We start from the raw sequence: 19224 nt of genomic DNA on the forward strand, positions 1-19224 counted from the left end.
TCATTTACTCTGGAACATTTATTTAGGAAAATTAATTCTAATTGGAAATTGAATTGATATTAAAACAACGGATACGACGTCACTACAGGCTAACGGATAGTCTTTAAAAAAACAATTCTAACAAAGAATTGAATAAAACGGCACAAAATATTCAAAATAAAGAATAACTAGAAGCCAATCATGTTTTTTAATAAAATATCTACATTTAAGAGATTTGAGTATAAAACGCCTGTCTTTGAGATGTAAAAAACGTATTTGATCACAGGCTACCTCAAATAATTATTTTATCGGGCAGTTTTTTAAATTTCTATGGAGATGGTATTAGAATTGGTAATACAGATTTCCCATAGCAACGTTTCGTGTCTAAATTTTCTGATGGAACATTAGCAATGCATTAAGGCTTTGATTGTTTTGCGCGGCGCAATCTGTGACCTGAAAACTTTAGAGGGTGCTCGGTAGTGAATTGATCTTCGGAGTGGTGGATTTTCAAACTTATGTTTATGTTAATAAACTTCTAACAGCTTCGGTGAGCAAAATCAATTAGAAAAATCTAAAATACATTTATAGAATAATGAGATTGTGTAAGTTTATGAATAAATTTAAAACTAGATTATGAGTAAAAGTCATTACCATTAACATCGTCATGTTGTTTTTTGCACCCAGTGGTGAACAGGGCACTACGTTAGAAAAACAAATGCAGCGTATTTTGATCATCTGTTACCTGTAGCTAAAGTGATCAGTCTAACGCTTTGGATACAGTCCAGAAATAATGAAGTATAGCAGTTCAAAAAATCTTTTAGATCAATATTTCAATTTTAACCTGCCAGGAATGGAACCCAATATCTCAAGAATGGTAGGCAAATACTTCAATTATTATAGAACGAGGCGAACTAATCTCCACACGATTTCTTTATGAATATGTGTCTAAGAGCAGCCATTGTAGAAAAAAATTATTCTTCATCCGCCTGGTCACAGAGAAAATGGGTAGTAGTAGATCCCCATATACCATCGTGTTTTTGCTTTCTTAAATTAATTAATTCAATGAATGTAGTACTAATAATCATTACTGTTTTAAGAAGTCGTAAATAAATTTATGGTTTTGAATTTGATGAAGCTTTTTACGAATGTAGTTAGGAACGATAAATATTCAAGCTTTAAAAGCTGTAGTATTGTGTGACAAAGCTATCCCATTAAATCAAAGCCGACAAACGTCTTCATTTGCATCAATGTCGCCAAAGCATTCCAAAGTTTTCGCTAACAATTTGAGCAAACAGGGGCTTTTACTTTAATTATTGCCCTGGTTCGAGAAGGCAGTGCATGCTTTCCATGAGCTCCCTAAGTGTTTATTTGAGAATATTCAAATCAAATGTAAATTTTGATCAAATTCCTAAAACAAATAAGGGCTATATTTGTTTACTTGTGAATCGACGTGCCAATGTAACATCATTATCTCCCTGTTCTTACCTCGTGGTACATCCATCTTCTTCTTCTTTTTTGGCTTTATTATTTCCACTGCTGGATAGACGCCTCTTCCAAACGTCTCCATTTCTTTTTATCACCCGCTTGTTTACAGTTAAATAAAAATTTTACGTAATTACAACAAAACAATTAATACCACAATTTTTTTTTTAAAATACGAAAACATCGTTAAAGTATACATTAGCAAAAAGTATATAAAAAAAGAAGAACTATAACATAGATAACAAATACAATTATTTTCCTGTATGGAAAAGGTAAATGAAACTTAATAAGAATTCGATAGTCAGATGGCGGACCATCTGTATTTTTGTCTATGTTTTAGTTTTCAAAAGTTTTAATTAATATTTCAGTAAATACACGCAGTAAAAAAATAAAAAAATCAGCGTCATTTAGAATGGTAATTTATTATTGAAAAACGACACTAAAAAAATTTAGTTTGTGGATTTAAGTCTTGAAATTGAGACGTATTTCAGCTCTCCTTAACATTTTTGAAAATTACAGATGGTCCCTTCTGCCATCTGACTACCGAATTATGAAGAAGACGAAAAAAATTGGCTGAAAAGAAAAGTTTGATATTTGAGTTTTTCAAAAAAAACCAACCAATATGAAGGAAAAAATACTAAAGTAAAAAAATAAAATTGAAATATTTATAAACAAGTGAAAAATAATAGTGTACAAAAGTTTTTGAAAAAACTCAAACGAAAATCAGTATGTAGAATTATTTATTAGAAATATAACAGGTAAATAAAGAAAATTTTTTTTTTTTATTAAAATCTAAAGATGAAAATGTAATGCACATTTTGAGGAACAATAGAGTTATAACGCTTTATCTTCATACTAATTTGTTGTAATTTATAAATTTCCACATGGGTTTATAATTATGGTATATACAGATATGCATGGAGGCAGGATGATAAGTTTTACGATTTAAATCTAGCCCAAGGACGGTGATTTTAAAATAATTTTATTATTATTTATACTCTTATTATTTTATGAATGTAGTATAAGGTCATCTCTGGTCCCTTTCATGAATATTTTTTATTCATTTAGCAATACAGGCTTATATGGCTGGAAAAGAAGGAAAACGGTATTGCGGTCCAATTGAATAATAGAGAGCGACTGACCGTCGCTGCGTAATTGGTATGTCTCAAATGCATAGGTGGAGTCACGCGCAGTAAAAATATTTTCGTAAATTTCGGTGTTTCGTCAATGTATGCGAAAAAAACATTTATGATGAAAAAAAATCATAATTCAAACAGAAGGTGAAGGAATATGTATTTGACAACTTATACATGAAATATATGTACATTGTCATTATTAGAGCACACAAAAGAATATTAAAATAATTATAAAACTTAATTACTCACGGAGCATATTTGCTTTTTTTTTACCAAGAGTTGATGACTATTTATAATCACGGAAAAAAGTTTTCAATTTTTACCGTTGTTCTCAAATGTTGACAACTCTATTCGATGTGAAATTTGCAGGTAGTAATTAATTACAGTACTACTCGTAGTACAATCAAACCGTATGCATAGATTACTCTAGAACTCATTACTTAGCTAACCTAAGTAATATGCCAACTGCACTTGACTTGTTGATTGCACCTAAAATTGATACACCCGTATTATCAGAATCGAAATCTGATTCTCACACATATACCCGTATGCAGAGACAAACCTCAAGGTGAGGAGAGTACATTCTATTGTCTTCACCTTCGGGTTATTCTCTGCATTTGAAATTAGAATGTACTTTCCTCACCTTAAGTTTTGTCTCTACATGCGGATATAATCTGATTCTCACACTTATTCCCGTATGCAGAGACAAACCTTAAGGTGAGGAGAGTACATTCTATTATCTTCACCTTCAGGTTATTCTCTGCATTTGAAATTAGAATGTACTTTCCTCACCTTAAGTTTTGTCTCTGCATACGGGTATAATCTGATTCTCTCACTTATACCCGTATGCAGAGACAAACCTTAAGGTGAGGAGAGTACATTCAATTGTCTTCACCTTCGAGTTATTCTCTGAATTTGAAATTAGAATGTACTTTCCTCACCTTAAGTTTTGTCTCTGCATAAGGGTATTAAACATGTTGTCGTAAATATTCATTGTTATATTAAATTATGTTTGCACATGGAACAAGGGAATATTCATGATTATTTAAAAATTGACATTTACAATATTTCGAGAATCTTAAATCTAAATTTTTTGAAACCACTGCAAATCAAACCTCTTAGGATTTGATTTCAAAAGTACGATATCTCAACTGAGATGAAGGAATTATTGAGGATGTGGACAGACAGGCATTTACAGGGCTGCTTTGAGTGACTTTACACACTGTGTAAAATTTGAAATTATTTTGCCTGATGTATGTGTGCTTGGCATCTGAAGCATTAAACTGATCATTTTCGTACATACGACATAGCTAATCATTATCGACAAAATCGAGAAAAGAGTTCTACGTTGGTATGGTTATGTAAAGCGAATGGACGGCGAAAGAATGGATAAAAATATTTACGATGTAAAAATTATTTATTGACAATTCTTGATGAAATTTCGTATTGTGTCTTTTTCAACTTATTTTTTAAATGTACCCACACTTAGATGATATTAAGTTTTATATAAATTATTCTTACATTGTATAATATTTACCAGTCTAAAGATGCCCATTAGAGGGCGAATGCGCTAATTGGTCAAATAAATTAGTGGAAGTGTACCAAGTATTTTTAAATTAGTAACTTGTATGTTATTACATCATTACGATGTAAATATAGATGGATGCGGAAAATAAGGAAGACTAAGAAAGACATGGCATGATCAAATTCAACAAATACTTGTAGATGGACATGTCAAAAGTCAGAATAATTGGTACGCTTGCATGACAAGACGTACGAATGTAGTGGAAGCGATATCTGTATGCCATGACATTAATATTGCATTATAGTATCTAAATTTTATGTATGACTAGCTGACCCAACAGACGTTGTCCTACCCGAACGTTGACTTGCTTTGGATTTTATTGATAAGTAGGTACCTAGGTACTTGTTTGTGATTAAATTCCAAAACTAAAAATAATTAATATTCAATTGTTGAATTTAAGTATAAACATAAAATAAATATTTTTTCAAATATGGCATTCTTTTTGCAAACGTTAATCTCTGGTCTTCTCACCAACAGAGGGGTGTACTTATGTAGGAATACGATTTTTTGAATGTGTTAAAATTAATATTATTTTAGTATTATAGTACTAAAAATCCAGTAAAAACAAATTAATGACTAGAATAATAAGGAATTTCAGGTAAAACTCTGATTGAGATCCACAAAAAACAAATTCTGTTTGTAAACATTCAAAAACAAACTTTTTTTATAAGCAATAAAACAACATCTTTCCATTTTTTTGTAAATGCATTCTCCTCGAATGCAACCCTAGTATCGATGAAAAAAATGCTCCTTACTTATGCTCCTTACTTATTTTTTAGATATTAGATTGAAGATTTAAATATCTACGAACACGCACAGCGCAAAGATCTATATTTCTTTAAAAACCGCACGTAAATCGGTTAAGCCGTTTAGAAAGAGTTTAGTGATATCTCACGTACAGATGAATTATATATGTAAAGATAACGTCCGGTTCGTGTAAATAGTACTTTTAAGTCATTACACACATACTTTTAAGCGATGTGTTTAGTTGTTAATATTCATATTCTGGCGCCCGTCAGAACAGTTGTTCCAATACATAAAAGTGAGATATGAGACAAAAAAAGAAGCACTTACACACTTCTGGTCAACAATAAGGAGAGTTCTCAGCAAAATGTCCGGACAAGAGTTTTCCCAGAGCATGAATTATGTCATACCCAAAACCCGTACGACTTTTGCTTAGAGGCATTTCTCATTTATCGCATCGAGAGTGTTCAATATTTTGGAAGAGCGTATTAAGCTCTCAAGGACAAAAACTATTTTTCAACAAATCGTTAAGGACTGGATTTTCCTTAGTGGGAGGGATTTGAGTGGGAAACTCCTTGATGATTTTCCGAACGTTTGAGTTTACTGTTTACCATATTGATGTGCCATATATATAATTTCAACGCTTATCAGTTCATGATTTACCTCTTCGTTCAACTCTTAAGGCACTCTCTTAATACCCATCCACAATTCCTCTTTCTTCTCTAACTCATATAGTATCCATGAGGCTCGACTGGGGAATCATCTCCCATCCACCATCCAAGATGTTACTACATTATCTCTGTTTAAATCACGTCTGAAGAAACATCTCCTTTCTCTTCCTTAATCTCTTCTCTTTTTCCTTTTCCTCTTTCCTCTTATTTCCCTTTTCCCATTAAGTAGTAGTTCTGATATAAGGTAATTTATAAACAAATACGTTTATTTCTATTTTTATATATATTTTGTTTTTTAATATTTTTTCTATTAAATATGTCCTGTAACTTGAATTATAAATATAAAACTTTTATTTTATTGGTTGGTTAGAAGAAATTGCCATTTGGCAATAAGCCCGCTAATGTACAAATAACATTATGTACGAAAAGTTAAAAAAAACATTTTCTGATCCTTTATTTGTGGTGATATACTCATGTGTCTGTGTCAACTAACTGCTAGTCCCATCTCAACACAGGACTTTTAGTCCCATGGAGTTGGGACTTATGTCTCAAATAGTGTACAATAAACTTATGTATGTAAATAAATAACAATGACGTCAGTAGCCCAATAGATGACAACTCATGACTCGACAGAAAAAAAAATAGAAAATTGACCTTTGAATATCCAATGGCGTCCAATATGATCCGTACTTATTGAGTACTTCAATGGGGTAATTTGTAAGGTTCGATGAGCGCAATCCATCGATAAAAATCTTGAAGAACACGTCAAAGAGAGCGAAAAACTGTCTAGTCGCGTCAGACCGCGTTTCAAAACCCAACAACATTAATCATGCATTATTAATCTCCATCTTAGAACAGGCTGAGCCATGTTAGATGGAGACTATCTAAACCAGAGGACGCTCCGAATTTATTTTCTAATTAACTAGTTTTATATGGATTTCCTGGGATTAAATATGTATACTAATTAATGCAATAAAATGCAAGAGTAGCGTTCTATTCATAGAATAAAGAATAGTTCATAAACCGCATACGCGCATCAAACAGAAGGCGACTAAACTACTCTTAAAGGAGTAATTTTACGTTTTGACGCATTCGTTTCTTTGTAGACGTCGCTCAGTACGCAACTCCCGATGCAATCAATTGAATGAATTCAACTATGCCGTGTTGTGTCGTTTTAAAGTGCAGAATTACTGCTGGGATCTTCAAAAAACAGGATGGGATCACATTTCATGACCGTGTAAGTTGCAAATGCATGTGTAAGTAGTAAATGTATTACAAAAATTGAATTATTTTTCCATCTGTTAGATTGTCAAAGAAAACAAAATGGACATTTTGTTAGTGTTGCCAGGGTTGTAATTTTTTTTACGCTACTTTGCTCATCTTATGAGAGAACTTATGAAAATTGGACCTCTGGGATTAAAAAACGCCGTGGTGGAAATTTGACTGACATTATTTATAAAACATCAAATATTATTTAACATGAAATAAAAATATCAGTTTCATGTAAAATAAAATTGTTTTTAATTTTTCATGTTCAAAGTTCATCAATTAAATTACCTTTTACTAATCTACTCTGATGTGTCAATCAATGTTTCCGAGTAAACAGTAAAATTTTAGAGAAATTAACAAATTACTTTTTAAAAATAAAAATATCTTACATATGTGTTATGATTATATTTTTCACGATCTGGCAACATTACGCGGCGACTTTAAGCATGCGCGCGGCAAAGGTGGGGCAATTGTTTTTTTTTTTACAACGTCCGATGCATTCAAATATGATTCTGCGCTCCTTCTAGACTATTCTAAATTCTATGGTTCTATTCTTTTTGCCGACTCTTACAGGGAAACGACGTAATTGTTTGATTTGAAAAAAAAAGTTAAAGAACAAAAAATAACCGTGACACCCTACGGTTGAAGTACATCAATGCAACCCTTCACACCAAGAATAAAATAATGGTTTTGAAATTTCAATCCAAGTAATGTTATTTTAAATTAACAGGTGCTACAAAATTATTTCAAAATGCTGTTTTTTTATTTTTCTGATTTTGAAATGACGCATATTAAAAAAAAAATATTTTTTGCGTACCTCCATGTGAATTGATTTTTTGTATGTATAAATAATAAATAAAAAATAGCTGTTAAACATAGAAAAAAACGTATTCATTTCTTTTCTGTATTGATGACGTCACATGATTGATTACAACTAGGTGGTCAAACATGCTTTTACGGAAAAACAATTTGCAAGTTTCCACGAAAGAAACTTGATACTATAATACGAGTAGAATAGAGCAAACATCGCAAAAAACAACAGGCAGTAATATTCTTAATACTTTTACTACCATTACAAACGTTTTTCTTTTAATATATTATTTTATTTGCCAGCCACATGGTAACGATTTTGTTCCCAGTAATTCCATAAATATTTTGGAGACAGTACAAAAACGTTTTTTTTTAGAATATTTGTATATTTTACGATAGGAAAATAATATTACATACCGTAGTATAGATACTAATAAAAAAATGTGAAATGGATTTTGAAAATTAACAGCATTTTCAAAATCAATATGGGTATTGTAGACAAATGTTTTTTACTTAACTTTCAAAATAAAATTATTTCAAAAATGCGACACATTTGGGCTTGACAATTGTGGCGTCAAAATTCTTGACGACAACGATGCACGAGCAAAGTTCAAAATTTAACCGAATCGTGACGTGTTGGGGGCGAGGACAATGCAATGGATCGTTTTAGCAGGAAAAATATTTCTTAAAAAATTACTGGACAGTATTTCATACTTATTTGTTTTAAATTGTAAAAAAAAGAAATTGAATTTCCCTATTGTAGTCTGCATGACTTTAAGGGTTGTTTAAGTCATTACGTAATGCAAACTGCTTAAAAAATGTAGAATAACATTGCGCATGGCAAGTTTTTTTATTTATTTTATTTTATTTGGGATTTTGACAGCTATTACATAAACAAAATAAGTAGAACAATATTAACAATACTAGAGCCAATTTAAAAAATCCACTGTAAATCTAATTACACATAATATATATGAATAGAGTTTAATAGAGAATGTGTGTATGCGTGAATAAATGAGGGAGAGGGTACATGTACGTGTGGAAATGAATGAGGAAGAGGGTGCGTGTGTGTGGGTGCGTAAGTATAAAAAATAATTGTTTAAAACTTGTAATAGTATTAAAAATGGCATAAGAAAGAGCTAGGTAAAAAGTTTGAAATCTTTTTGTTAAAATTCAAATCAAGAAATGTTTAAATTGTATTTTTTAAAAGTATAACAAATTTCAAAACCGAATTCTGAAAAAAAGCATTTTATTTTTAAACTTAACTGATACACACTGAATGAATAATGTGCGACGAGTCCCATACAATACTAGTACGGTAGGTAACCACAAAATGCAGTGAAAAAGATATATTGTCAACAATAAAATAAGGTTTTACAGTACGCGAACGTTGATTCAAAACGAACATACGAATACATATTATATGCACCTACATAATGTTTAAATAAGAATAACAAATAAGTTTTATAGAAATGATTCGAATTATAAAAATCAGGTGTCACAAATAGATAAAGTTAATGAGTAGAAAGCAGGTAGCTGCTTAAGTGCCGATATGAATAAAAAAAATAGGTCCTATTAGCTGTAAATGAATGTAAGAACGTTTGTGTAAAATTGTGTTGCATGTCCCAGCATACAAATATTTCTTTTGGATATTGATTAATATTTCATCTCTGCGTCCGAGCGAATTAAGAGAACAGTTATTTCTGTGAAATATACCAGAATCCTGGACGAATGCTTTTGGCTCGATGGCTAGTTCTAGGCAAAAATTCTGAATAAGGTGATCTAGTAGAGATAAGTCTGCCTCGTAGTGAAGAAGCTGGTGCATTTGCCTGTCATGCTTGAGGTCCCTTGTTCGATTCCTGGGAAGGTCAAAATAAAATAAAGATTTAAAACCATACCATCATGTAATAGATGATGGATATATGCTGCATTTAGTGTACCAATTGAGTGCCCTGCCCTGGCCACCAGGTTCGAACAGGGGCTAGATTTTAATTTATTTATATGTTTATTAATTTAAATGTCAAATGTAATGCACAATGTGCTAAAGCGAGTTTTCTTTTTTAAACTCAATGGGAATGTAGTTTTCACAAACAAACTTTTATTTAATTGACTACTAAATTTTCTTAAACGCACCGTAAAATGTGATTATTTAAATAGGTTTATTTTTAATATTAATTTTAAAAATCACTCGTTTTTTATGTCAAAAATACATTAAACGTTTTTACCTCTGGAATGCTCGTTTTAAGAGGTTATGTACATTTTACAATTTTTATTTTTAATATTTTTTAAAAATGTTTTTACTACAATAATCAAAGCACACACAGTATTGAAATAAATGTGAAGTGAGTTTTATTTATTTCTTAAGTTTGACTTTAATAATATTTTCTATTTTAATACTCGGTATTTTACCTTAAGCATACTGTGCGAAAATTGCCTAATAACCAATTTCTCTTATTAAAATTGTATATATGTATCTTGCTAAGTAATCTAATTAGATACCATCTTTTTTTTTTCTTTAAATGAATGTTTTATAAATTTGTCTCAGGGTACTCGATATTTTGTCAATTTCGTAGATCTTTATGGACAAAATTTTTAATTTAAAATTGTTTAGTTTACCAAAATATGTTTTTTTTCTTATGCTTAAAGAATTACTTGATGATTACATGATATCGTGGTAATATTTATAGTAGTTGCCGGGATATTAATTAATTACTTGCAATTTGCGATGCCAGTTAGGTTCAATCACCCAAACAGGCGTGTTAATAAAAGGTTTGCAAAAAAATCCCGCGAAGGAATATTGGTTTTGTGCTGTATTTGTGTGTTGCATCTATTCACACTTAAGGAAAAAAATCTTCTTTTTTAGAAATGTTGAAAATTATGGAACTTTCATCCTTGAAAAAAACGCTTATATGTAGACACTTTTTGAAAATAACAAATACTTTTGCTATAACCTTAAATAAATTTTGATATATAAATAAACTCATGAAGAAAAAATAGTCGTCGTAAGATATACTATTAAGGTTGAATTAAGCATGGTAAAACCAGTTGCGTTTTTATTTAATTTTTAACTTATTTATGCATAAAAAAATATGTTTTCCCACCATCATCAACATCACCATTCCCTGTTTGCAACCAGTGATGCATAGGGTACTGCATTGGTGCTAAAAAACCTCGATAAATATAAATATTTTTCTTAACATAAAAGGTATGAACACTAGCAACACTTGACTGCCAGCCTGTCAACGCAGCAACGCAACACGTTACCAACAACTGAAATAAAAGACATAAATAAGGTCAGACTCTCTTCGCCCGGCGCTGATTTCAGATGTTTCGACACGGAATTTTTAACGACTTTCAATATTTAACGTAAAATAAATTCGTATATTACAGTTAGATTAAGCAACAGAACTTATATTCTGCAAAATGGATAAATATATATTACAGGTCATTATTTCATATGTGTTACGACATTCAAGTAGTTTGTAAAAATACTAGAAATATTCTAGATATACTTATTTATTTCGACAGCTTACGCCTTTTACAAAGTATAAAATAATATTTTAAAACAATTATAATAAAACAACAAAAATAAAAAGAACTATATATAAAGTTTATATTTGAAGCACTAACTTTGTGGTTATTCATTATAATAAAATAAATAAAACAACTTTGTTTTTAACCACTAATTTTTATTTTTCACCGACCCGTTTAAAAGCAAACAAGCTTCTTTGTCAAGGTTTACGTAACTAATGAATTGATTCCTTTTTATTTTATTTCTATCGTGTTCACTAATACTACACGTGGACCCAATAAATCAAGTGGTTTTTTCTTAAGGATATCGAATTACCACCCGTGTAAGAACTAACAAAAAATAATTTTAAATATTTAGATAATCAAAAAAATCTTTAGACAATGGTAAACTTCAAACCTCTGTTGAAAGCCAAAAGTAGTATTGAATACTTTTTAAAATAATGTTTACGTTTAATTTGATCCAAAATGCAACTTTTTAGACCACCTTTACTTTGATGTCTAAAAAAAAAAAAACTTCATACATCATCGGCCCACTGTAAATTGTTTAGGTTTTCATATTCATTTCTTAAAAACGTTTTCAATCTCTGTTGTATTATGTTTATCTAAAATATATCTGCAAAAATTTAGACGTACTAAAAATATTCATAAAATATTGTTTACTAGCTTGATGGATAGACTTTTGATGCGTAACGTCGTTCCTTTGCTCTTGCTAAAGATTAACAGTTTAGTAAAGTTCGGCCGCAATGTTCGTAATAGACCCGATATGTTTGTTTACACGTCCAGAAAATTTCTCTTAGACTGGAACTTGCGTGCTTAGAATAATATTCTAAACATCATGATTTATCTCAAGGTGAGCTGTTCCGGTTGTTTGGACCGGAAGCGGAAGTAAGACGTATTATGAGCCATGGAGACAAAATAATAATCATTTTGAAATGTCGTTTGCAGGTGAAGGGTGAGATATATTATGTAATAATCTACACTAAAAACACTCCCTACACACACCCGAAAACTGAAGACCGAGGGTCATCCTATCATTTACGCTTATACTAACCAGATGATGATAATCCAGATGTTAAAAAATAATGAAAAAAAAAAAATTTAATTTCAGTTTTTTTTCTTCATATTTAAGGTATTTAAACAATATGCTGCATCGGGCACAAAATATTCGTAAACAAAAAAATATAAAAATAAAGATTTTATTTACATATGAAAATAAAAATCTAGTAATCAAAGCTGCGGAAACAATGCAACTTTAAATCTTAAAAATACAAAAAAATCATCATTTGGGTATTAGCGAAAATACGCTTTTGATAGGAAACATGCAACCAACTTTTCGTTTAAAATTTATTTACTAATTTCAAATAACATTGGGATATATATTTACCAACATATTGTAATTTTTTAGCTTGTGCCCGTGTAAGGCTATAATAAGTTTTCTAATAAAATTGTCCTAACAAACGCAGTACTATTTTCTTTTTTGTGCACACTAACTGCAGTGAATTACAGCACAGGATATCTAGGCTTGAGAAAAACTTAGGAATTTTGTCTAAATGTAGTGATATAATAAAGAAAAGAAGCACACAAGTACAATTAAGAACGAAAGCAAACAATATCCTAACTTTTGATAATTGTAAGGAATTATTTCAAAATCCATTCAGTCGTAACTTCAATAAGAGATCTCGTAGGTATTTTAGAAAACAAACATATATTTTTACGAACGCGTCATTGACCATGTTATAAACAAATCTCATAAACTCCATGGCTTCGTTAATAAAGCTTAGTCCGATTCTGACATTATATTTACCACATCATTTATAATGTATTACACACATTATTGCTCGCTGGTTCGTCTTTTGAATACCACGTCTTAGGGATAAGATCTTCTTTATATGTTATTCATATAAATTGCATTAAGTCTGTTCAGCAAAAAAATATAAGAAAAATAGCTTAAAAATAAAAAATAAAAAATCACAAAATTCAACTTTAATTATAGCAGTTTGGAACTTTTTCTCAATATACAGAGCCTTTCAAAACGCCAATTAATTTAGATTTAATCTACATTTAAAAAATATTCAATGGTTTATTTCATGTCCCGACTATCATCATCATTCCATTTCCGCACCTCAAGGTGCATAGGGAACTGCATTGGTACACCATTCGCAAGGATTCTTGATCATTTTCGTTACATGAAGGTAAGATGATCAGTCTAACGCTTTAGTTACCAGTCCAGGGACTATGAAATATTTTAGTGTAAAAACACCTTTTTAAATAAATATTTCAAATCAACCACGTCGGGAATCAAACCCGCTGACCATTTAACCCGAGGCCGACAATATACTCGGCTATAGACTCTGAAATAATTAAATTATGTTCCTCGGTCATCATAAGACTAATTATGGTGACCGGACACCGCTACCCAGATTGATCAAACCTGTTTTCAAAAATCAGGATCTGAATTATTTTGGTTATTAATGAAATAATTTTACTAATCAATTAAAAAATCAATAATTACATTCAATCAATTCCTTATTCATTAATTTTATTTGTCATACCCTTTTCTTTGATTATTTCGTTTTAAATTTTATGTTACCGTATAAAATTGTCTTTTTTGTTATTATATATATATTTTTTATTTATTTATTTAGTTCTATGTAACATAGTCTAATATATATTTACAAGACAATATTTACATCTATACTTATTCTAACATTATTTATCACTATTATACACTTATTATCCTAATTTATAATATTAACTGTTTCATATGTACATTTTAATTAATTATATTCACTATTTACACTATATACTACCTAATATTTTTCACATATATACTTTTTACATTTAATTTTAAATATATTTACATTAATTTCATTTTTTATGCTTTCTGGCATTTCTTCAAATAGTTGTATTCCCTTGTACATAAGGCAGTTCTGGGACATAGCTGTTGATTTCTTTTCCAGTCTTATATTTTTAGATTCTCTTGTTGCATAGTTATGAAAGAACTCATTATTTTTTTGTTTATTTTGAAAATATCTCGGAACTATTCCTTTAATAATTTTGTTTATTTCATTGGCAACATTGAATTTGATTCTTTGATCAATTGTCATGATATCTAGAAGTTGAATCATTTTCTTAACATTTGTTCGTCTCCCCCATCTTAATATTATCCTCATCGCTTTGTTTTGTATTATTTGGAGTCTTTTTAGATCTCCTTTATTACTTAAATATAAAATACTGCAGCAATAATCAATGTGGGGAACGATAATACTTTTAAATATCAGCAGAGAGGTTTTAATGTCTAATTTATTCCTTATCCTTCCTAACAGGGATACATTCTTTGCGATTTTCTTACTCGTATAGTCTGCATTTTTTGAAAAAGATAATTTAGAGTCAATCCAAACTCCTAGATATTTTATGCTTTCAACATTCATGTTTAAAAGAGACTATGTAGATATTTGGTTTATTTAAAAAAAAGCAATATTATATTTGTTCGGACCCGGGGACCCTCAATCACTAATAGTATAAATTAAATACGCACAATGAGTCTTTTTTACGGGATTTAAAATCCGTTTCGTTTTCTTATATTATGAAAATAATATTCAAACTGCTTTGGGATTTAAACAGAATCATTTACGTTCAATACGAAGGTGAAAGTTTAAAAATGCGATTTGTCTTCTAATCTCGTGTTGCCAGACAAACTAAACACGGAATTTTCAACCATTTTTCACTTTTACGACCGAAGCATGAGCTGTCGTCGCCCATGTTTTTTCAACGGCTGACGCTAACGTGTTCACTTGAAAAAAATGAAAGAGAAATGCATAGAAAAATGTGAAAAACTCGTATGCTTTGAAAACTGAAATATATTAAAAGCATTTTGGAGTTAACCTGTTTTCATATAAAACAGAATTCTTTTAAGAAATAGAAAATAATTAACAAAATATAATTTCTGATAAACGGATAGCAGTCATATCAAAAAAATTTGTATGATATATGTGTTATGTAGATATGGATGGGTGGAATGGTGGTGTTGAAGTGGGAGGTCAACAAATATCAAATCTGAGATATGCAGACGACACGACACTGATTGCCAAAGATGAAACCGAGCTAGCAGAAGTCTTCAGACGGATAGAGTTGGAGAGTGAGGCTCTGGTTCTGAAAATAAATAAAAGTAAGACAAAGCTAATGATTGTAGACAGAGCTGGCAGTCTCCTAAGGACAGGACAGATGCAAGACGTTGAACTGATACATGACTTTGTGTACCTCGGTTCGCTCATCTCCAACAACGGCAGTTGCAGACCTGAGATTAGTCGCAGGATTCAAATGGTCAAATAAGCAATGAACCGTTTGGAAAGGATTCGGTGAGATCTAAGTATATCAATAAACACAAAAAAGCGGTTGATGGAAGCCCTGGTATTCATCGTTTTCCTATATGGGGCCGAAACGTGGACAATGCGTGCATACGAGAGAAAGTGGATCGATGCATTCGAGATGTGGTGTTGGAAAAAGCTGCTGCCTGTGCCTTGGACAGTTAGAAGGACGAATGCATCAATACCGGAAGAGCTCCATATTACAAATCATCTATTAGTGGTGTGTTTGAGAAGGATACTGTCTTTCTTTGAACATATTGCGAAAAGTGAGTCAGACAATCTAGAAAAGGCAATAATGTCTGGCCGAGTTGAAGGAAGGAGAAACCGGGGTAGAATCCCATATAAATGGACCGACCAAATAAAGGTGGCTACGGGGCTAAAATTTGATGAGTCAGTTCGTCGGGCTGAGGACAGACTGGAGTGGAACATACTAATTTAGTTTTCGACTTAATGGCTGCTCTTAGGTAAAAATCATGAAAAAAACAAATCTAGTGGAGAAACGCCCACCTCGTAGCGAAGTGGTTTGCGCGTTTGCCTATCATGCTTGAAGTTCGGTTTCTGCCTGGTAACAGAAGGCTTTATAGATTTCTACAAAACACCGATATGCCATAAGTATGAAACGCGCCAAAAAGTGAAAAGAAATTTTACAGAAAAAAAAAACTCTAAATGCGTATGAACAGAAGACAAGGACTTATATACTCCCAGACGAAATACAAAAAAGTGAAATGAATAAAAAAAGAGTTAAATATGTTTTAAAACTTTTTTTCTTAAATTCTAAGTTCAGTATGTAAAAATAAGAGATAATAAAAAAAGAAAACCAAACAGTGTTGTTTGTTTATTTTTTTAATATGTTTCCGTATCAAAAAAGACTGTATTTTAATGATATTTTATTTTGTTGATATAATTGAGATTTTTTTAAAGTGTACATTATCATTAACAAATTACAACAGGGATGGAGAATACCTTAAATAAGTGAATGTTACCCAGTGTGTAAAGTGGCCACTTAAACCAGCCAATGACAGGTCATAAGCCCTGTAAATGCCTTGACTTCCATATTTCCTTATTTAGGGTATTCTCCATCCCTCTTGTAATTTGTTAATCTTAATGACCCCCGAGGGGGTGAAATCCAGTCTTTTGTCTATGAACATTTGGACGAACTCAAATATTGTGATGTACATTATCATGTTACAAAAATATTTACATGTAAAAAAAAATGCTTATGTAAAAAAAAAAAATTGTTTTCAAAAATGGTTTTAAATTGAAGTATTTCATTATCCGTAAAGCGTAAGGCTAAAAAAACGGTCGAGATACGCTGCGTTTGATTTAACACTGTAGTGACCTATACACCATTGGATGAAGATAAGGGTTTGTCAACGGGATTGGAATTCTGTGAAGGTTGAATATTTTTCTGTTCTTTTCCGTCTCTAACAATTCACACTCTCTACATTATTTTGAATTTTCGCCGATGACATGCACATATTTATAAAAAACGTAATTTCTTACCTAGGGCGAATTTGACTCCGGTCCACGCAGACCTGACGTAGTTGAAGAAGCGGCGGTAGAGGGGGCGCGGTCGACGCCGAAGGGCGCTGGGGCGCTCCTCCTCGCCGCCCTCGGCGCCCCCCGCCTCCGAGTCCTCCGTCCTAAGGGCGGGCTGGTGCCCTTCGCCCGAGCTGCAAGCCCGCGCCTCGGGCTGCGGGTGGCGAGCCACGGTTGGGGACTCTCTGGCCCGGGGGTAAGCTGTTCACGTGATCGGCACTTCGTTGGATAACGACTGTTCACGTGACCGGCACCTTGTTAGATAATGAATGGTCACGTGACCGGCACCTTGTTAGATAAAAACAGTTCTTGTGACCGACACTTTGTTCGAGAAGAACTTATCAGATAACCGGCATTGTGTTCCCGAAGAATTTATCACGTGACCGTCACTTTGTTTGAGAATAACTAATCTATCCTATTTTGGTTTGTGGTTACATTAGAGAAATTACGGTTTGGGATAAACCGGCACCTTGCTCAAAAATAACTTATCACGTGACCGGCACTTCGTTAGATAGCAACTGAAGATTCTCAAACTTTTAATTTAATCCTTCTTTAGTAACTTTTTCGATATTGTTATCGCCAAAATATCAGATAATCTCAAATTTTAAAATTATATTCACACTTGGAAATTATTTGATATTTTGTTTTGTCTACAGTGTTACGTGTGATGTGACGGAGATTTTTTGAAAGCAGATGGTGATTCTTAAACTTTTGTATTTAACTTACTTCAGTATTTTTGAAATACATTTTTAAGCGTCAAAATATAAACTTGTTCCAGAAATAAAACAATTAAGTTAGCTACACGTCGTTTGATAGGTATCAGGGATTTTTAAACATTAAAAGGATATAACTCGCATTACAATTCGTCGTATTTCAACTTCTACATACGAATAAAGACACCAATATTCGATTATTAATTGAATCAAAATTGTATTTTGACTTAAAAAGTATAATGAACAAATTTGACTATACCATCTATTCTTTTTGATACATCATCATAATACATATTTTTTACACACCTTAAAAAATATTTTTCAATTATTTTTCAAATTGTTAGAAAAATGCTTTTTGGACATTTTTCTCAATAAGGTATGTTTTTTTAAATATTTTTTCCTTCACATTGTGTTACATAAAAGTTTTAATTTTAAAACAAGTTTATTAGAAAAGTTCTGACTGTCTGGTTTTCATAACTTTGTAAATATTAAATAATGTCAAGATAAGTACTATATTTTCAACAAATTTTGATGCATTTATTTTTCGAAAAGAACAACTCGAGAAAGTTCTGATCATTAGGTCGATAACATTGTAACTTTCTTTAAGGTTGAAACTCTGTTTGTTTACACTTAACGACTCCAAAAATACGTTTAAACAAACATCGATTATGATCTGACGCGTTTGTTAGAAGATTAAAAATAGTTTATTGACTTCAACACATGTATAAATAATGTCAAAAATAAAGTTTTTTCAATACCTTGCAACACGTGTCTTTTCCACTAACTGTAAAAAAAACTGATCGATCACAAACTTTCCCGTCACTTGTAAAACGTTTTAAAACTAAAAACTTTGTTATTTTTAACGACCACCTCGTACAATGTGTCGTAAGGGTAACAACGGATAAAGTTTAACAAACTAAAAACTGTCATAAGATGCAATTAAAAACTTGCTCGCTTCAAACACCGAGCCAAGAAAATATCACTGAGAAGCCGTTCATATGTTGAGTCCGCGCGTCCGGATGTCAAAGTGTGATCGTAGATGTCCGAATTAGTATTTTTTATTTCTGCATTGTGTTCTTTACGTCGTGATGCAGCTGCGACCGACCAACAAATGTGCATCATGATTTGATCCTCACTAGTTGTTGGCCTCGTGAGCAGTTTGCGCGGGTAAATATTCCCGTATCGATCATTGATAGATCAACGCGCTATTTTCACTCCGAATTATTTATTGCACGACGTAGTAGCGAAAATTACTGGTCTATAAACTTTATGGCTTTTTAATCGTTTGATAATCATATTTTTCTACAAGAAAATGCGTGCTTCATCGGGTGTGGTGTATGCGTGACTAATTATATTTTATACTCGTTCATCAATTAATGTATTTTTATGATTCGCGTT

At 31.6% G+C, this 19224-nt stretch overlaps 1 protein-coding gene across 1 annotated transcript in view; it reads right to left on the reverse strand.

Annotated features, from left to right (window-relative positions):
• LOC148279663 (A-type potassium channel modulatory protein KCNIP1) overlaps positions 1 to 17469 on the reverse strand; it is a 213400-nt gene extending 195931 nt beyond the window's left edge. The window contains exons 1-2 of the mRNA XM_088229595.1: positions 17464 to 17469; positions 17078 to 17294 (exon numbers count right to left, since the gene is read on the reverse strand). Of these exons, the coding sequence (XP_088085721.1) occupies positions 17078 to 17294; positions 17464 to 17469 (223 nt within the window). The remainder of the gene's footprint in view (positions 1 to 17077; positions 17295 to 17463) is intronic.
• Between the last annotated feature and the right edge of the window lie 1755 nt (positions 17470 to 19224).

This window comes from Micrasema longulum, unplaced genomic scaffold (assembly GCF_059751315.1).
Source record: "Micrasema longulum isolate JH-2025_06_02 unplaced genomic scaffold, ASM5975131v1 h1tg000684l, whole genome shotgun sequence".
NCBI lineage: Eukaryota > Metazoa > Arthropoda > Insecta > Trichoptera > Brachycentridae > Micrasema > Micrasema longulum.